This window comes from Panthera pardus, unplaced genomic scaffold, assembly GCF_024362965.1.
Source record: "Panthera pardus isolate Hobbes unplaced genomic scaffold, ASM2436296v1 HiC_scaffold_22, whole genome shotgun sequence".
Taxonomy (NCBI): Eukaryota; Metazoa; Chordata; class Mammalia; order Carnivora; family Felidae; genus Panthera; species Panthera pardus.
Window position 1 is genome coordinate 43,469,451 of NW_026526788.1, and position 18,994 is coordinate 43,488,444.

At 34.2% G+C, this 18,994-nt stretch overlaps 1 protein-coding gene across 4 annotated transcripts in view; it reads right to left on the reverse strand.

Moving 5' to 3' along the window:
- Positions 1 to 18,994, reverse strand: part of GRID1 (glutamate ionotropic receptor delta type subunit 1) — a 696,359-nt gene that overhangs the window by 94,992 nt on the left and 582,373 nt on the right. For all 4 annotated transcript variants that reach the window (XM_019444807.2, XM_019444804.2, XM_019444808.2 and 1 more), the window contains one exon: positions 18,491 to 18,629. In XM_019444807.2, coding sequence (XP_019300352.1) covers positions 18,491 to 18,629 — 139 coding nt within the window. The remainder of the gene's footprint in view (positions 1 to 18,490; positions 18,630 to 18,994) is intronic.

The following is an 18,994-nucleotide window of genomic DNA, read 5'->3' on the forward strand; positions in this document are numbered from 1 at the left end:
GGCATCACAATCCCAGACTTCAAGCTATACTACAAAGCTGCAATCATCAAGACAGTATGGTACTGGCACAAGAACAGACACTCAGATCAATGGCACAGAATAGAGAACCCAGAAATGGACCCACAAACATATGGCCAACTAATCTTTGACAAAGCAGGAAAGAATATCCAGTGGAATAAAGACAGTCTCTTCAGCAAGTGGTGCTGGGAAACCCTGACAGCGACATGCAGAAGAATGAACCTGGACCACTTTCTTACACCATACACAAAAATAAACTCAAAATGGATGAAAGTCCTAAACATAAGACAGGAAGCCATCAAAATCTTCGAGGAGAAAGCAGGCAAAAACCTCTTTGATCTTGGTGGCAGCAACTTCTTACTCAACACATCTCCAGAGGCAAGGGAAACAAAAGCAAAAATGAACTACTGGGACCTCATCAAAATAAAAAGCTTCTGCACAGTGAAGGAAACAATCAGAAAAACTAAAAGGCAACTGACAGAATTGGAGAAGATGTTTGCAAATGACATGTCAGATAAAGGGTTAGTATCCAAAATCTACAAAGAACTTATCAAACTCAACACCCAAAAAACAAATAATCCAGCGAAGAAATGGGCAAAAGACATGAATAGACACTTCTTCAAAGACATCCAGATGGCCAACCGACACATGAAAAAATGCTCAACATCACTCATCACCAGGGAAATACAAATCAAAACCACAATGAGATACCATCTCACACCTGTCAGAATGGCTAACATTAACAACTCAGGCAACAACAGATGTTGGCAAGGGTGCGGAGAAAGAGGGTCTCTTTTGCATTGTTGGTGGGAATGCAAGCTGGTGCAGCCACTCTGGAAAACAGTATGGAGGTTCCTCAAAAAACTAAAAATAGAACTACCCTACGACCCAGCAATTGCACTACTGGGCATTTATCCAAGGGATACAGGTGTACTGTTTTGAAGGGACACATGCACCCCCATGTTTATAGCAGCCCTATCAACAATCGCCAAAGTATGGACAGAGCCCAAATGTCCATCGATGGATGAATGGATAAAGAAGATGTGGTGTACATATATATATATATATATATATATATATATATATATATATATATATACATTATATATATATATACATTATATATATATATACATTATATATATATATATACATTATATATATATATATATATATATATATATAATGGAGTATTACTTGGCAATCAAAAAGAATGAAATCTTGCCATTTGCAACTACATGGATGGAACTGGAGGGTATTATGCTAAGTGAAATTAGTCAGTCAGAGAAAGACAAAAATCATATGACTTCACTCACATGAGGACTTTAAGAGACAAAACAGATGAACAAGGGAAGGGAAACAAAAATAATATAAAAAAGGGAGGGGGACAAAACAGAAGAGACTCATAAATATGGAGAACAAACTGAGGGTTGCTGGAGGGGTTGTGGGAGGGGGGATGGGCTAAATGAGTAAGAGGAATTAAGGAATCTACTCCTGAAATCATTGCTTCATTATATGCTAACTAATTTGGGTATAAATTTTAAAAAATAAAAAATAAAGTCAAAAAAATTTTGTTTGCTACTTGTTGGTTGTTAGTATATAAAAATACAATTGATATTTGTATGGAGACTTTGTTTCTTGTAAACTATGAAGATTTATTTATTAAATTTAATTTTATTAGAAGATCATTAGGATGTTCTTCAAAGACTATTATGCCATCAGAAAACAAAGACAAGGTGGGGTGACTGGGTGACTCAGTTAAGCATCCGACTTTGGCTCAGGTCACCACCTCACGGTTTGTGGGTTTGAGCACTGTGGCAGGCTCTGTGCTGACAGGTCAAAGTCTGGAGCCTGCTTCAGATTCTGTCTCCCTCTCTCTCTACCGCCCCTCCCCCAATAAACATTAAATTTTTGTTTAAAAAAAGAAAAGAAAGAAAGGGTTACTTCTTACTTTCAAGTCTTCTATTTCTTTTATTGCTTGTTGGTCAGGCAGGAACACACAGAACAATGTTGGTGGAAACGCAGTGAAGATGTCATCATTGAGTTAGTAGTCAGTCCCCTATGCTTGTTATCAGCATGGAAGTTTCCTTTAATTCACTTATTTTTTAATAATGAATGGGTGTAGAATTTTGTCAGATGCTTTTCTGTACATTTGAGATGATGATGGAATTTTTGTCCTTGATTTTATTAATATGGTAGTAACATTGATTGGTTCTGAAATACTGAAAGAAGCTTGTATCCCAGGGAAAAAACTCCACTTGAATATGACATATTATCCTGTTTATACATTGCTGGATTCAAATAACCACTACTATTTTGTTGAGGATGTTTGCATCTAGGTTCACAGGGGATACTGGCCAGTAATTTTCTTTTCCTGTAATATCTTTTTCAGCTTTGGGTATCAGAGTTAGGCCAGTTTCATTAAATGAATTTAAAAACATTTTCTCCTCTTTATGTTCTGAAAGAGCTTATGACTTGTCTTAGTTCTTTGAATGTTGGATAGATCTCAACAGTAAAGCCATTTGGCCTCGATTTCATTTGTGGTAAGGCTCACAATCCATTATCTTTAATACATAGATATTCAGATTTCTATCTCTTTTTAAATCAATTTTTGTAAGTTGTGTTTTAAAAAAAGATGTATCCATTTCATCTAAGTTTAATTTATCGGCATAAAGTTGTCAAATAACTTTTAAAATACTGTCTTATTATCTTGTTAATTTTTTAAAAAATTTTTATTTATTTGAGAGAGAGACAGTGAGCATGAGTAGGGGAGGAGTAAACAGAGAGGGAAAGAGAATACCAAGCAGGCTCTGGCTGCCAACAAAGAGCCCAGCGCAGGGCTTGAACTCATGAACCGTGACATCATGACCTGAGCTGAAATCAAGAGTTGGATGTTTAACCAACTGAGTCACCTAAGCGCCCCTGTCTTATTATCCTTTTAATGTCTGAAGGATCTAAAGCAAAATCCCCTCTTTCCTTTCTGATATTGGTAATTCAGTTTTCTTTCATTTATTTTACTGTTTTTTAATTTGTTTTTCTTGATGAGTCTTGCTTGGAGTTTACCACTTGGAGTTTAAACTTATCAAAAAACCAACTTTTGCCTTTGCTACTCTTCTATTATCACACACATTCCATTTCTTTCTTTAAAATTAGTTTGAGTTTGGCATATTCTTATTTCTCTATCTTTTAAAGGGGGAACTAAGAATCATGAACTTAAACATTCTTCTGCTTCTTTTAAAAAATTTTTTTTAACATTTTATTTTATTTTTTGAGAGACAGAGAGAGACAGAGCAAGAGAAGGGGAGGGGCAGAGAGAGAGGTAGAGACAGAATCTAAAACAGGCTCCAGGCTCTGAGCTGTCAGCACAGAGCCTGATGTGGTGCTCGAACCCACTAACATGAGATCATAAGCTGAGCTGACGTCAGATGCTCAACGAACTGAACCACCCATTGCCCCTTGTTTTCTTCTTAATAGGCATTTAAAACTATAAAACTTTTCTTTAAGCACTATTTTAGCAGAATTACACAAATTTTGATATGTTGTGTTTTCATTATCACGTGGTAAGAAATATTTCTTAAACATTTCTTTTGTTTTTTTTTTTCTTTGACCCACAGGTTTAGAATTATGTTATCTAAATTTGACTGGGGATTTTCTAGATTATTTATTTTTATTGCTTTCTAATTTAACTTAATTATACTGATAGAACATACTCTGTAAGATTTTACTTTTTTGAAACTGGGTGAAATGTAACTTTAATGGCCCAAGAAATCATCTGTCTTGGTGGATGTTCCATGTATACTTGAAAGAAATGTCTATTTTGCAATCATTGGGTGTAGTGTTCTATAAATGTCAACCATGTCAAGTTGGTTTATAGTGTTGTTTAGATCTTCTACAACCTTACTGGTCTTTTGTTTACTTGCTAGGTCAGTTTATAATGGGATGAAGTTAAAATTTGGACTATTTTAGATTTTTCTGTTTCTCCCATTAGATTTGTCAAATTTTACTGCATACTTTGATGCCTCCTTATTAAGTGAATACATATTTAGAACTGTTTTTCTGATGAAATTGCTCCTTTTATTGTCACACAATATCCTATTTTATCCCTTGTAATACTGTGTGGTATACAGATGACCTTTGAACAACATAGGTTTGAACTGCATGGGTCCACTTGGATTTTTTTGGATACAGTATAGTACTGTAAATGTATTCTCTCTTCCTTATGATTTTCTTAATAACATCTTCTCTTCTCCAGCTTACTTTATTGTAACAATACAGTATATAATACATATAACATAAAATGTGTGTTAATTGACTATGTTATCAGTAATGCTTCTGGTCAACAGTAGGCTATTAGCAATTAAATATGGGGGAATCAAAAGGTATATGTAAATTTTTGGTTGTGCAGAAGTCAACACCACCAACCCTTGCCTTGGTCAAGAGTCAATTGTGAAGTACTTTACTACTGAGATAGCCTAACCAACTTTCTTATGTTTTTTGTTTGCATGGCATATCTTTTCCCTTCCCTTTCAATCTACCTGTGCCTTTAAGTTTAAAACTCTTGTAGACAGTGAAGTTTTTCCTGTTTATAGTTGTTAATGATGGAAGTTTTAGTCAGGTACCTGCTACTCCATCATGGCAGGTACAGGAATTCCCGCATTCTTTTTTATGAGTACCATTTATATGCACCACCTTCCTTTTCCAGTTTGTGGTGCCCCGAAGGAAGGAACTGATGTGTAGCTCTGTTAAAATGCATTTGTTAGATGCAGCCAGTGACTTCAGTCTATTGTAATTATATAGATCTTTTTTTTCTCATCAGAGGCATTGCTTTCCAAACTTTAATATAAATAAAAGTCACTTGGAGACTTAGTGAGACACAAATTTTAAATCGGGAGATCAAAAACGAGGCCTGAGATTCTAATCTATGTCAGCAATACTGGTCTGTGAAACATGGTTTGAATAGCAATAATGTATAGGATTTGCTAACTTGCAAAGAGTCATTCGGGTCTTCTCAGCAAGGTTACCAACCTAAATGACTTGATGGTAGAAGGTATGTATGTGAGAGTGTGAAACCAACAGATGTAAAAAAAAACACACAAAAAAAACCCAAAAACAAACACACAAACAAAAACAGAGGATAGCAGGACCAGATGTAACCAGAAGAGTGCTAGCACCACCAGTCATTCAAATTTAAATATTTAAAACACTATGATCTACAAATTAAAAACAAACAAACAAACAAACAAACAAACCTTGTGAGGTAAATTCACATCATATCCAACTGTTTATAATTCTTATTCAATGTCTTTATCCATATATTAATTGTAAAAATAAACACTTGATGTCCAACTTAATAATAAGCCATGTGTAAATAGTCTTTAAGTTCATTCTTCAAAGAGCAATTGATCTACCTTGCGTTTGACCATGACTTCTTAGATACAACGCCAATAGCATGATCAATAAAAAAAAAACCCTGATAAATAGACTTCTTTTGGCCTAATTGATAACTAGCCCTATCCTTCATATTATTCCCCATTTTATCCACAAATATATCTTAAAACGAGATAGGTCTTAGGAAAGCCCATATATATATATATATATATATTTCTCTCTTTCTTTCTCTGTATATATTTTTAAATATAAATAATAACTTACTAATATATAAACATAAATATATATTTATAGTTAAATATAAATGATATAAAATAATAATTATAAATAATATATAAATGTTTAATTATTCATCTCTCATAACCCTTTTACTTATTAATACATAAAGTTCTTCCATGTCTTTCCATACCTTGATAGATCATTTAATTTTAGTACTGAATAATATTCCATTGACTGGATGTACCTGAGTTTATTTATCCATTCACCTCTTGCTTCCACATTTAGGTAATTACAAGTAAAGCTGTCATAAAAATTCATGTGCATGTTTTTGTGTAGATATGTGTCTTCAGTTCATTTGGGTACAATGCCAAGGAGTGTGACTGCTGGATCACATGGTAAGAGTAGGTTTAGTTTTGTAAGAAACTCTCAAACTTTCTTCTGAAGCTGCTGTACCATTTTCCATTCCCACCAGAAATGAGAGTTCCTGTTGTTCCACATCCTCACCAGTATTTGGTGGTGTCAGTGTTTTACATTGTGACCACTCTCATAGGTGTGTAGCAATATCTCATTGTTATTTTATTTTTCAGTTCCCTAATGATACATATTACACATCTTTTCATATGGCTCTTTGCCATTTGCCTATCTTCTTGGTGAGATATCTGTTCAGATCTTTTTTCCCATTTTTAAAATGGGTTGTTTGTTTCCTTATTGCTCAATTTTAAGAGTTCTTTATATATTTTAATTAAAAAAAATTTTTTTTACATTTATTTATTTTTTGAGAGACATAGAGACACAGAGCACAAGTTGGGGAGGGACAGAGAGAGAATGAGACACAGAATCCGAAGCAGGTTCCAGGCTCTGAGCTGTCAGCACAGAGCCCAACGTGGGGCTTGAACTCATAAACTGTGAGATCATGACCTGAGCTGAAGTTGGATGTCCAACCGACTGAGTCACCCAGGCACCCCAAGTTCTTTATATATTTTAGATACTAATCCTTTATTTGATATATATATTTGCAAAGATTTTCTCCCAGTCTGTGACTTGTCTTCTCATTCTCTTACCAGTATCTTAGTCACAGTTTTAAATTTTAATCAAGTCCAACTTACCAATTTTTCTTTTATTGATTGTGCTTTTGGTGTTGTAGCTAAGAAATCATCACCACACCCAAGGTCATCTAGATTTCAGTTTATCACAAGACTGCAAATAATTATAAAAACATTTAAAATAAAAAGCTTACAGCAAGTTTTGTGTGTATAAAGATCATTTTTTACATCAGGAAGATTGGAAGGAAAACCAATCGGAATAAATTAGATTGTCAGTGTGTTCAATCTTTTTATTTTCCTTTCTGAAATTGTATGAATGTGTGGGCATAAGACAAAGCTCTTATCATGGATTGCCTATCTTTCCCTAGCTTAGCACAAGAATTTATCTGAAGGAAGTATATGCTTATTTTAGTTTACAAATTTGATGTTTCCAAATTCTATGAAAAGAAGAAGAAACATTTTAAACACCATGACTAGGCCATCTATAGCAACCTCTCCGTTTTATATATACAGAAACTAAGAATGAGAAGGGACAAGTGACTAATGTCATCTACCCAGCTGGTGACAATACCAAAACAGAGTTGTCTATTTCCTAGACTATCATCTTCTCACTCACTTCTCCCAGTCATGCTGCTTTTCCTCAATCCAGGAATCCAAACCTCAGGGCTATTATTTTGACTACCAATATCCTTGTCAGCAACAACAATTGTATCTAGACTTATATGATCTTTTCTATGTGCCAGGTTATATTCTAAACTATAACATATATTTGTTAATCTCCCCTCAATAGTCCTACGAGATAGATGCTATTCTTACTCCTATGTATAGGTGGAAAAGTGAAGTACAGAGAGATTAGGTAAATTACCCAAGATCACACAGTTAGTAAGTGGGAGAAAAGATTTGAACCCCGGCAATCAAGCTTTAGTGTCTATGTCATTACAACCACACTCTGTACATCTCTTAGTCATGCCACTGTGCTTCTGCTTGCCAACATGAGCCTCCAGGCCAAATGGGATCCCTCTGAATGTGATCCTTCTGAATTCTACTCACCTAGAACTTTAACCAAAGCATTTCCTAAATACAGGGCATTGATGCCTGCACTGCCAAACCACCTGCCAATGCTACCATTTTCAAATGAGTCTGCTTTCATCATAACGGGTGAAGATCAATCTGTAATTGCAATGGAGAGGAAAGTAATTACATTTTGAGGCATGTTTAGTGAACTAAAAGTAAGATAGGCCCTCATCCCTGAATGGGCCTCATACACACTCCAAACGAAAAAGCTAAAAATTGCTTAAGGTAACTGTTTTATATATATATATATATATATATATTATATATATATATATATATATATGTATATCTGTTCTCTAAAAAATTTCAATCTCTCTTGGATACCAGCCTTCCCTATGTCTTTAAAGGAATTTATAGGTTTTAAAGACCAGGACATTTACATGGACAGTGACTATGAACATTTATAAGGGGTATTACAATCATTATTGAATGGTTTTATATTAGTTTGAAAATGTATAGGCTGAGATCATTTAGATTAATAAGAAAGATTCATCAGTAAAGAGAGGACATATACCCATCATTAACCTTCCAGATACCTACTAAAATGACTGTGTAATTTTTTAAACTATAGGAAATAATGTATCATGAACTTAAGGAAGGATGCTACCCACTTATCAGATATTTTGGGAAAGCAAATTAGTGGGAGATAGTAATGGAAGATTCAAATTCATCTTGCTTTGAAAGTGCATCATCTCAGTGGATTTCCCTTTGTATATACGTGGACAAAACAGTTGAAAGTAATGGAGCAGTTGAAAGCAATAATGGAAGGCCCTGGAATTCCTCTAACTTCTGCAGAATACAGTGTTCAGAAATCCCAGTTCACTGGCATTTATCTCTGACACAGAGAAGAACATTTCCAGAAAGAAGGTTAAGAAACACTGTGGCTTTTCTTACAGTTGTAGAGACTGCATCAGTCAGGATTCTAGAAACAGAAACTTTATCAGGGCAAAAGCACTAAAAAGGAAAATTTTCCATTAAGGCACAGGACTGGTAATGGGAATTTATGTCACAGTTTCTAGTTAAACTCATCAGTCCAGGTTACGATCTGAGGGGATGATTCTACCTGCAGCCAGGTTAACTATTAGGAGGCTCACAGAGTCTTTACATATCAGTTTATGGAACAAGTTATCCAGAATCAAGGAAGAACAAACTAGACATCAAAACAACAAAATGGAGGTACAAGGAAAGGATTTAGTATGAAATAAAAAATATGTAAATATTTTATATTATATTGCATTGAAGACACTAAAAACATATTGTTTGAAAAGTATATGTTAAAGAAAATATAGTTTTAAAAATATTTGGTTTTGTGTAGGCATAATTCACTATAGTAAAGACTCTTACAACTGAAAATTAAAAATTCCATAAAGAGTGGCAGAGACATAAAAAGAGGTACTAACAGAGTGATAGGGAGAGAAAATGAAGGGTAAATACAAACATAAAAGGAGAATTTATATACTCATTAATGTTGTTGAAAAGGAAATGAACACTGGAAAAAATCTAATCAAAAATTTGGAAGACAAACTGAAGAACTCTCAGAATAAAAAGTAAAAGGATGATGAATTGAAAATTATCAAAGAGAATACAACAGACATGGAGGACTCATAACATCAACATATGAAAAGTTGAATTTCCTGGAAACAAAATGAAAACAAATGAAAAGAATGTAATACACAAGGAAATATTTAATAGATAACAAAATTATTGAGCTAAAGTTATCAGGTTGTTTTTGCATGTAAAAATAACTCAGAATTCTAATCATAATTAATAGCATATAGGCCAACTCATTAAATATTGATGGAAGTTTTTAAATTCAATGATGTTATTAAGGTTAATTACGAGGAAGAAAGCATAGAAAAGGAGGAGAAGTAAAGGAGGAAGAAAAGAAGAAGGAGGGGAGAAAAATGAAAAGGGATTAGAAACAGAGAGAAGAGACAAGGAAGAAGATAAGCAGGGAGATAAGGAAAAAGTGGGAAATAATGGAAAGAAGACAGAGAAGAAGGAAGAAGGGGGAATAGTTAGGAAGAGGAGGGGGAGAAGGATAAAGGGAAGGAGAAGGAGGATAAAGGGAAAAGGAAGAAGAAAGTGATGAATAGAAGGGATAGGTGGAGAAAGGAATAAGAGGGAAGAGGAGAAGGAGAAGGAAGGATTAAAGTAGAGGGAGGAAGAGGAAAGGCAGCAAGAAGGGTATGAAGGAGAGAAGAGAAGGAGGAAGGAGAAGAGGAGGGAGAAAAAGAAGATGGAGAAAAAGAGGAGAGAACAGAGGAAAGAGTGAGAAGGAAAGATAGGAAAAGAAAAAGGAGGGGAGAAGATAGTGAATGGAGTATTCTCAGGCTTCTGTATAGCATTACACACAGGAAAAACAATGGAGCAAATTCTATAGAATCCATACACTAGAGCAAATTCTATACAATATTAAGGGAAAAGTTGTAACACAAGAATATTATACCCAGCTAGGTTTTAATTCATGCATAAATGCAACAGAAAACGATTCTCATATATATTATCTAAGAAAATATACCACTCTTGCTAGATCTATTGCTCAAATAACTACTCTAGCTGAACAAAAAGTCACCAATAAAGAAATGAACAATGGCTAAATTGCAGAATAGAGAGATTCAACAATCACTGAAACCCCTGGAACATAGGCTTCAGTCCAAATAATGACCATAAATGCAGATGGGATAAAACAAAAGAATGAAAATGTCAAACATATATATTAGAGAAACTATTATATATTAGAAGAAGGAGGATGAAGTGGAGAAGGAGACAAGAAATAACAATAGTAAACTGGGCCTAAAAACTCAGATTATAATACCAAAACATGATTGAGTAGGTGGAAGGAGAGGAGGGAAAAAAAGTATGCCAGTATCATCTTCCATAGGAAGAGATACAAATATATGGTTTCACATTTGATTCTGAAAGAGAAATAGCAATGCATGTAGATTAAGCATAAAGGAAACCACTAAAGAGTAAAAGATGATGCTTACTTTCCAGTTGTGGTGGTGGAGGGTGGGGAAACCACAGTAATAATAATGGTAATAGAATGCTAAACATCATAAAAACAATTTAGAATGTATAAGTAGAAATGATAGAAGATTAAATATATTTATATTATACTACCTGTCAATTGTATGCCAATAAATTGGAAAACCTAAATGAAATGAACAAATTCCCAGCAACACACAATCTACACTAAAGAATAATGAACACCAGGATGCCTGGGTGGCTCAGTCGGTTAAACATCTGACTCTTGATATTGGCTCAGGTCATGATCTCACAGTCGTGGGGATTGAGCCCCATATCGGGATCTGTGCTGAGCATGGGCCTGCTTGGGATTCTCTCTCTCTCACTCTCTCTCTGCCCCTCCCCCCTCAAAATAAATTAATAAACTTAAAAAAATAAATAATAATAAACACCAATCATCCTCAAGTTTTTACCCAAAAAATTCAAGAGAAGGGAACATTTCCTAACTTATCCTATGAGGCCAGAATTATCCTGCTACAAAATCCCAAAAAAGGGAAAAGAAAACTACAGACCAATATTCTTGAGTAATATTGATGCAAAAATCCCCAACAAAATACAGTAAACTTGGTTTGCGAGCACAGTTTGTTCTGGAAACATGCTTATAATCCAAAACACTTGTATATCAAAGCGAATTTCAAGAACCATTGGCTCAGTTGTGATCATGTGACATTTGGTGTCACATACTACTCATATTGCAAGACATGGCTCATTTATCAAGTTAAAATTTATTAGAAATGTTTGCTCATTTTGCAGAACACTTGCAGAACAAGTTACTCATAATCCAAGGTTTTACTGTACTAGGAAATTGAATTCAATAGCATAATAAAAAAAATTATGCACCAGGACTAACCAATATATTCTTGGAATACAAGGATGGTTCAACATACAAAGATCTATCAGTATAAAATAGTACGTTACCTGAATGAAGGAAAAAAAACACATCATCTCAGGGGAGGAAAAGCATTTGACAAAATGCAATACCATTTCATGATAAAAACTCAACAGACCAGGAAGAAAAGGAAACTACCTTAATATAATAATGGCCATGTATGAGAAACTCAAAGCTATCGTCATACTCAATGCTTGTCCTCTAAGGTCAGGAACAAAACAAGAATGTCCATTTTCAACACTTCCGTTCACCATAGTACTAGAAGTCTTAGACAATTAGGCAAGAAAAGAAAAGATTTTCAAATTGGAAAGAAAGAAGTAGAAGTATCTCCGTTGTCAGACAACATGACCTGATATATAGAAAACCTTAAAATCAGACACACACCCAAACACACAACTATTAGAATTAATAAATGAATCAGCAAAGTTGTAGGATACAAAATCAATGCACCAAAATCAGTTGCATTTCTATACGTTAACAATGAACAATCTGAAAGGGAATCCAAAAGCAATTCCAGGTAAAATAATATCAAAAAGTATAAAATACCTAGTGATACACTTAAAACCAAAAAAAAAAAAAACAAAAACAAAAAACCACATATAGTGAAAACTAGAAAATTTTTCTGAAAGAAATTAAAGACACAAATAAATGGAAAGACATCTGTGTTCATGGACTGGAAGACTTCATATTGCTAAGATGTCAATACTACCTAAAGCAATCTACAAATTCAATGTAACCTCTATCAAAATTCCAATGGTGTTTCAGGAAGAAAGAGAAAATTTCATTCTAAAATTCCCCCTCCTACAGGGGACCTCAAATAGCCAAAACAATTTTGAAAAAGAACAAAGTTGGAGACCTCAAATTTCTTGAATTCAAAACATATTACAAAGCTATAGTAATCAAAACAGTGTGGTACTGGCAGAAGACAGACACATAGACCAATGGAATAAAGTAAAAGCTCCAGAAATATTATCACATTATATGGCCAAATGATTTCAAACAAAGGTGTAAAAACCATTCAATGAGAAAAGGACGGTGTTTTTAACAAATGGTGCTGGGAAAGCTGGGTATCCTCATGCAAAAGAAGAAGTAGGATCCTTAACTTAGTTCATGTTAAAAAATTAACAAAATGGATCAGAGACCTAAAAATAAAACCTAAAACTGTATAACTCCTAGAAGAAAATGTACGAAAAATTTCATGACATTGGATTTGGCAATGATTTCTCAGAAATAACAAAAAAGCAAAGGCAACAACAACAATAATAAAGAACAGATAATATGGACTTCGCCAAAATTAAAAATTTCTCTGTGCCCAAGGACACTACCAACCGAATTAAAAGGCAACCCATAAAATGGGAGAAGATAGTTACAAATCAATATCTGATGAGATAGTAATACCTGGAATATACATACAAAACTACAACTCAGTAACAAAAACAAACAAACCAATTAAAAATGGGCAATAGATTTAAATAGACATTTCTCCAAAGAAAATATGCAGAGGGACAATAAACACATGAAAAGCTGCTCAACATCACTAATTATTAGGAAAATGGCCAGTCAAAACCAAACTGAGATACCACTTCACACCCATTAGGACAGTTATTATAAAAACAAAAACAAAACAGAAAAACAAGTGAGGGTGAGGATGTGAAGAAACTAGAAATTTTGTGAGTTGGTGGTGGGAATGTGAAATGGTGGAACTGCTGTTGAATATGATAAAGTAGTTCGAAAGAAAGAAAGAAAGAAAGAAAGAAAGAAAGAAAGAAAGAAAGAAAGAAAGAAAGAAAATTAAACATAGAATTATCAGATGATCCAGTAATTCCACTTCTGACTGTATACCTGAAAGTACTGAAAAGATATACTGAACATATATCTGTACACCCACGATTAGAGCAGCATTATTAAATAGCCAAAGGATGGAAGCAACTCAGGTGTCTATCAACAGATGAATGGATAAACAAAATGTGGTATTAGCATACTATGGAATGTTTCTTAGCTTTAAAAAGGAAGGAAATTCTGACACATGCTACAACATGGATGAAACTGTAATATATGCTCAGTGAAATAAGACAGTCATAAAAGGACAAAAACTGTACTACTTCACTAATATGAGGCACCTAGAATAGTCAAATTTATAGAGACAGAAAACAGAATGGTGGTTTCCAGGGTCAGGGAAGTGGGGAATGGGGAGTATTGTATAGACTTTCAGTTTTGCAGTATGAAGTATTCTAGAGATGGATGGTGATGTTTGTAGAACAATGTGAACATACTTAATGGCATTAAGCTATACACTTAAAAGTGATTAAAATGATAAAATTTCTGTTATGTATATATTACCACAATTTAGAAATTAAAATTAAAAACTATAAACATGTATTTTAATAATTATTCTAATATCTAAAGTTGTCTTAAAACAAATTGTGAAGTTTATCCACTAAGTTGAAAACAATAAAAAATAATAATTTAGGGGCACACACCTGGGTGGCTCAGTCGGTGGAGCATCCAACTTTGGCTCGGGTCATGATGTCACGGTTCACGAGTTTGAGTTCTGCATCAGGCTTGCTGTGTCAGCACAGAGCCTGCTTTGGATCCTCTGTCCCCCTCTCTCTCTGCCCCTCCCCACCTGCACTCTCTGTCTTTCATAAATAAACATTAATAAAATAAAATAAAATAATTTAAAAATTAAAAATACAGGAGACTTTCCATTGAATAAATTGGGGAAAAAATGTTTAATCACTTCCTAAAAAGTAAGGGATCAGACAGCTTCAAAAAGGAGATGTTGTGGCAGGGGTGGAGTGGAACAGAGTGACATAGGAGAAACATTTTTTTATACTATTAAACTAAAGTTTGCTTTACTCCAAATTAAATTGTTATGAATTAAGATGTTATTTGAAATGCCTGGGGCAACCACTAAAAATATAACCCAAAAATATATAGTAAAAGAAACAGCATAAGAATTAAAATGGTATATAAAATATATCTATTTAACACAAAAGAAAGCAGTAATGGAGGAAATGAGGAACAAAAGAGGTGTAAGACATAGGGAACAAATAGCAACATGGCAGAAGTGAGTTCTTCCTTATCACTAATTACATTATATGTAAATGGATTAAAGTCTCCAATTAAAACAGAGACTGGTAGAATGGATTAAAAAACATAATTGAACTACATGTTGTATAGAAATGACTCACTTTAGATTCCAAGACAGATTGAAAATGAAAGAATAAAAATATATTTTGTGCAAAGAATAACCAAAAGAGAACTGGAGTGGCTACACTAATATCAGACAAAGTAAACTTTAAGGGAAAAGTTTTTATAAGAGACAAAGAAGGACATTATATAATGATAAAAGGGTCATTCGATAAGAGTATTAAAAAATTACAATTAGAAACAAATCTACACCTAACAATAGAGGCTCAACATATATGAATCAAAATTGATAAAATTGAAGGGAGAAATAGGCAGTTCTGAAAAAAATGGTCAGAGAGTTTAATATCCCACTTTCAATAATTGATAAACAACAACAACAGAAGATCAGCAAGTAAATGGAAAATATGAACAGCACTATAAACCAACTAGACTTGAAGATGAAATAGACAATATGAATTGCCCTATAGCTATGAAAATTTTAATTATTAATTTAAAAGCTCTAAGAATATGAAATCTTCTAGATGGTTTCCCTGGAGAATTATACCAAACATTTAAGGATGAATTAACACCAACTTTATATAATCTCTCCCAGAAAAGAGAAGATAAGGGAAGACTTCCTAAATCATTTTATTTATGAAGCCAGTGTCACCCTGAAACCAAAACTAGACAAAAACAGTACAGTAAATAAAGTGCAAACCTCTATTTCTCGTGAAGGTCAATGCAAAAATCCTCAATCAGAATATCAGCAAACAGAATCCAAAAATATATGAAAAGAATCATAGATAATGACCAGGTGAGATTCATTCAAGGTACGTAACATTTGAAAAACAATCAATGTACTCTATCATATTAATAAGCTAAAGAAGAAAAATCATATGGTCATGTCAAGCAATGCAAAAAAAAAAAAGCATTTGAGAAATCCAATACCCATTCATGATAAATAGTCTCAGCAAGCTAAGATCTATCAGTTTAATGCAATTTCAACTATAATTAATGCAATTCCTATCAAAGCCATGGAAAAATTCTTTATAAACACAGACAAGCTTACTCTAGAATTTATGTGGAAAGGTGAAGGCCCTAGAATAGTTAAAACAATCTTAACAAAGAAAAATAAAATAGGATGAGTCACTCTGTCCATATATTAAGGTTTACTCTGTAGCAATAGTAATCAAGATAGTGTAGTATTGGCAAAGGGATAGGCACATCATCAATGGAACTGAATGGAAAAATGGAGAACTCAGAAACTCACACATGCCCAACTGATTACTGACAAATCACAAAAGAAATTCAATGAAAAAAGGATAGTCTTTTTAATAAATGATGCAAAAGCAATTGGACATTCATAGACAAAACCATGTGTGTGTATATATATATATATATATATATACAGTTTATAAAAAATTAACTCAAAATTGACTGTGGACTAAAATACAAAATGTAAAATTACAAAGCTTTTAGGAAAAACACAAAAAACAGGAGATTATCTTCATGGTCTATGGCTAGGCAAGAGTTATACTTGACACCAAAGGTATGATCCACAAAAGAATAAATTTATAAATTGGGCTTTACAGAATTAAAAACTTTTCTTTGTGAAAGACCTTGTTAAGGGTTGAAAAGAGAAAGTACAGAGTGGAGAAAATATTTACAAACAACATGTTTGACGAAGAACTAGTATCTAAAATATATAAAGAACTTTCAAAACACAACAGTAATAGTTAAACAATCCAATTAGAAAATGGGAAAAATACATAAATGGATATTTCACCAAAGAGAATAATACTATATCGATAGCAATGAGCACATGAAAAGGTGTTCACCACAACTACTCATCAGGGGAAATGCAAATTAAAACCAGAATGAGTTATCAATCCATGCCTATGAAAATGATAAAATAAAAAATAGTGAAAATACCAAACGCTGGCAAAGATGCAAAGAAACTGGATCATTCCCACATCACTAGTAGTAGTAACATAATATTCCACAGTCACTCTGGAATACAGCTTGATACTTTCTTATAAAACATGCAATTACCACATGATCCAGCAATTGCACTCTTGGATATGTAGCACAAACAAGTGAAAATTTCTTCACACAAATATCCATAGTGACTTTATTCATAATTGCACAGAACTGGAAACAACCCAGATGTCTTTCAAAGTGTGAGCTGGTGAACAAGCTGTGGTACACTGGATACCACTAAGTGGCAAAAAGCAATGAACTATTAATAGACACACCAACCCGGATGAATCTCCAGAGAATTAAGCCGAATGAAAAACGCAATCCAAAAGGTTTGATTCCATTTATATAACATATCTGAAATGTCAACATTTTAGAAGAGAGAACACATTAGTGGTCACCAGTGGTTAAGAACAAGACTAGAGGGGAAGAAGTGTGACGCAGATGGGTGTGGTTATAAAGTGAAAACACAAGGGATCCTTACAGGAATAAAATTCTTTAGCACCTTTACTATGGTGGTGAATACACAAATCTACGCATGTGAAAAGATTGTGTAGAACCAAATATGCACACACATGCACAGAGTAATGAGTACAAGAGGAGAAATCAGAATAGAATCAGTCAATTGTATTAATGTCAATACCCTGGTTGTGATAAGATACAATAGTTTTTGCAAAATGTCACCACCAGGTTGAAACCAGTTAGAGAATATCATGAGATCTCTCTGCATTATTCCTTATAACTGCATGTGTATATGTAATTATCTCAGTAAAATTGTAAACCAAAAAATAAAACTGGATAATTTCATACTAAATTTTGAATCCTGCCCAGCATCCGAAGTGTTTTAAATAGGCAGTTGGGAGTTGTATCAGCTGGTTAAATGTGGATGACCAGTAGGGCTATGGATCAAAAGAATCCATATAATGATAGTATGATGAATTCAAGGAGAAATCACCGAAGGCAGGGACACAGAAAACCTTAATCAGGGATCAAGTGAGAGATGACAGTGAAGCCAACAAGGAAATGCAGACTAGATCTGTGCCTTTGGTCACCTCAGCACCCACATTTCCAATACCCCTTCACTTTGCCCAAGTTCATTTGCAATTTACATAATATGTGGGAATCTCCTGAAACAGAGGCATTTCCAATTTATTTCACCATGTTGAACTAATTCTTTTATGCCATATTTTTACCACTTTGATAAAACAAAGAAACGTTCTCATTCCCCGGTTTCAGTAATTTTATAATTTTATAAATATATGTGAAATAAGTTTTCCAATCACTGTGATAATGACAGGTTTTTAAAAATAATTTTAAGGTGTTTGAGGATTTGAAAAAAACATCTTACACTTGTGGTCTTAATTAATTTTAATTTAATGTTTAGAAAATTTTGATTAAATAAGTTTGTAATCAACACTTAAATGCCTGAGGAAATTTAATTTGTTAATTTTTAATGTTTTGATTTCTTAGTCTTACAAGCAGCATTTCAATGTTCAGAGAAGTATTATTTAATTCATTTATACATTTATTTAATTGTGTATGAAATAAAATACAACAGGAGTGAAGTTCCTTATGGGCTAAAGATCATAATAATCAACTTGCAGATCTGGGATCTAAGTCATCTGCCTCCATGACACCAGGCTGCCCTGGACAAGACTACATGCTCTCTTTACAGCCCCTCGGAGCTGAGTGGTCCTAATCTAGAAGGATGACTGGATCTTACCTTATGGGGTTGTCCATCCTGGACACGGTAAGGAATGCAGCAAGATTCGCCGTGTAGGAGGAGCACACGATGAGGGTGAAGAGCCACCAGCTGCCCATCACGATGCGCATGGCCATGGAGTTCACTGAGGATTCGCCACCTGCAGGGGGCCAGCACAGTGGATTGGTCCTGGGCTTCCACTCTTACTCCCATCCCCACAGAAGTACTCCAGCCTGAAGCCTGGCTTAGGGAACCACCACTGGGGATGGGCTGGGGAACAGGGGAGTGATTTGCTGACTGGTTATGGGGGACCACCGTGACAATTCTGGGAAAAAACCCAAAGCCCGCCAATCTCAGAAAGGAACGAAGGCCCACCAGATACGAAAAAAACGTAGGATTGGCCTTTTAGTGATGTGGTGTTTGTCGAAATGCCAAGGATAGAGTTCTGAATATCAAATCTTCCAGTTAGAAGACTCAACCTCCCTGTGTTGTTTCCAGGGCTGCAACCTGCTGTAAGATCCTTTT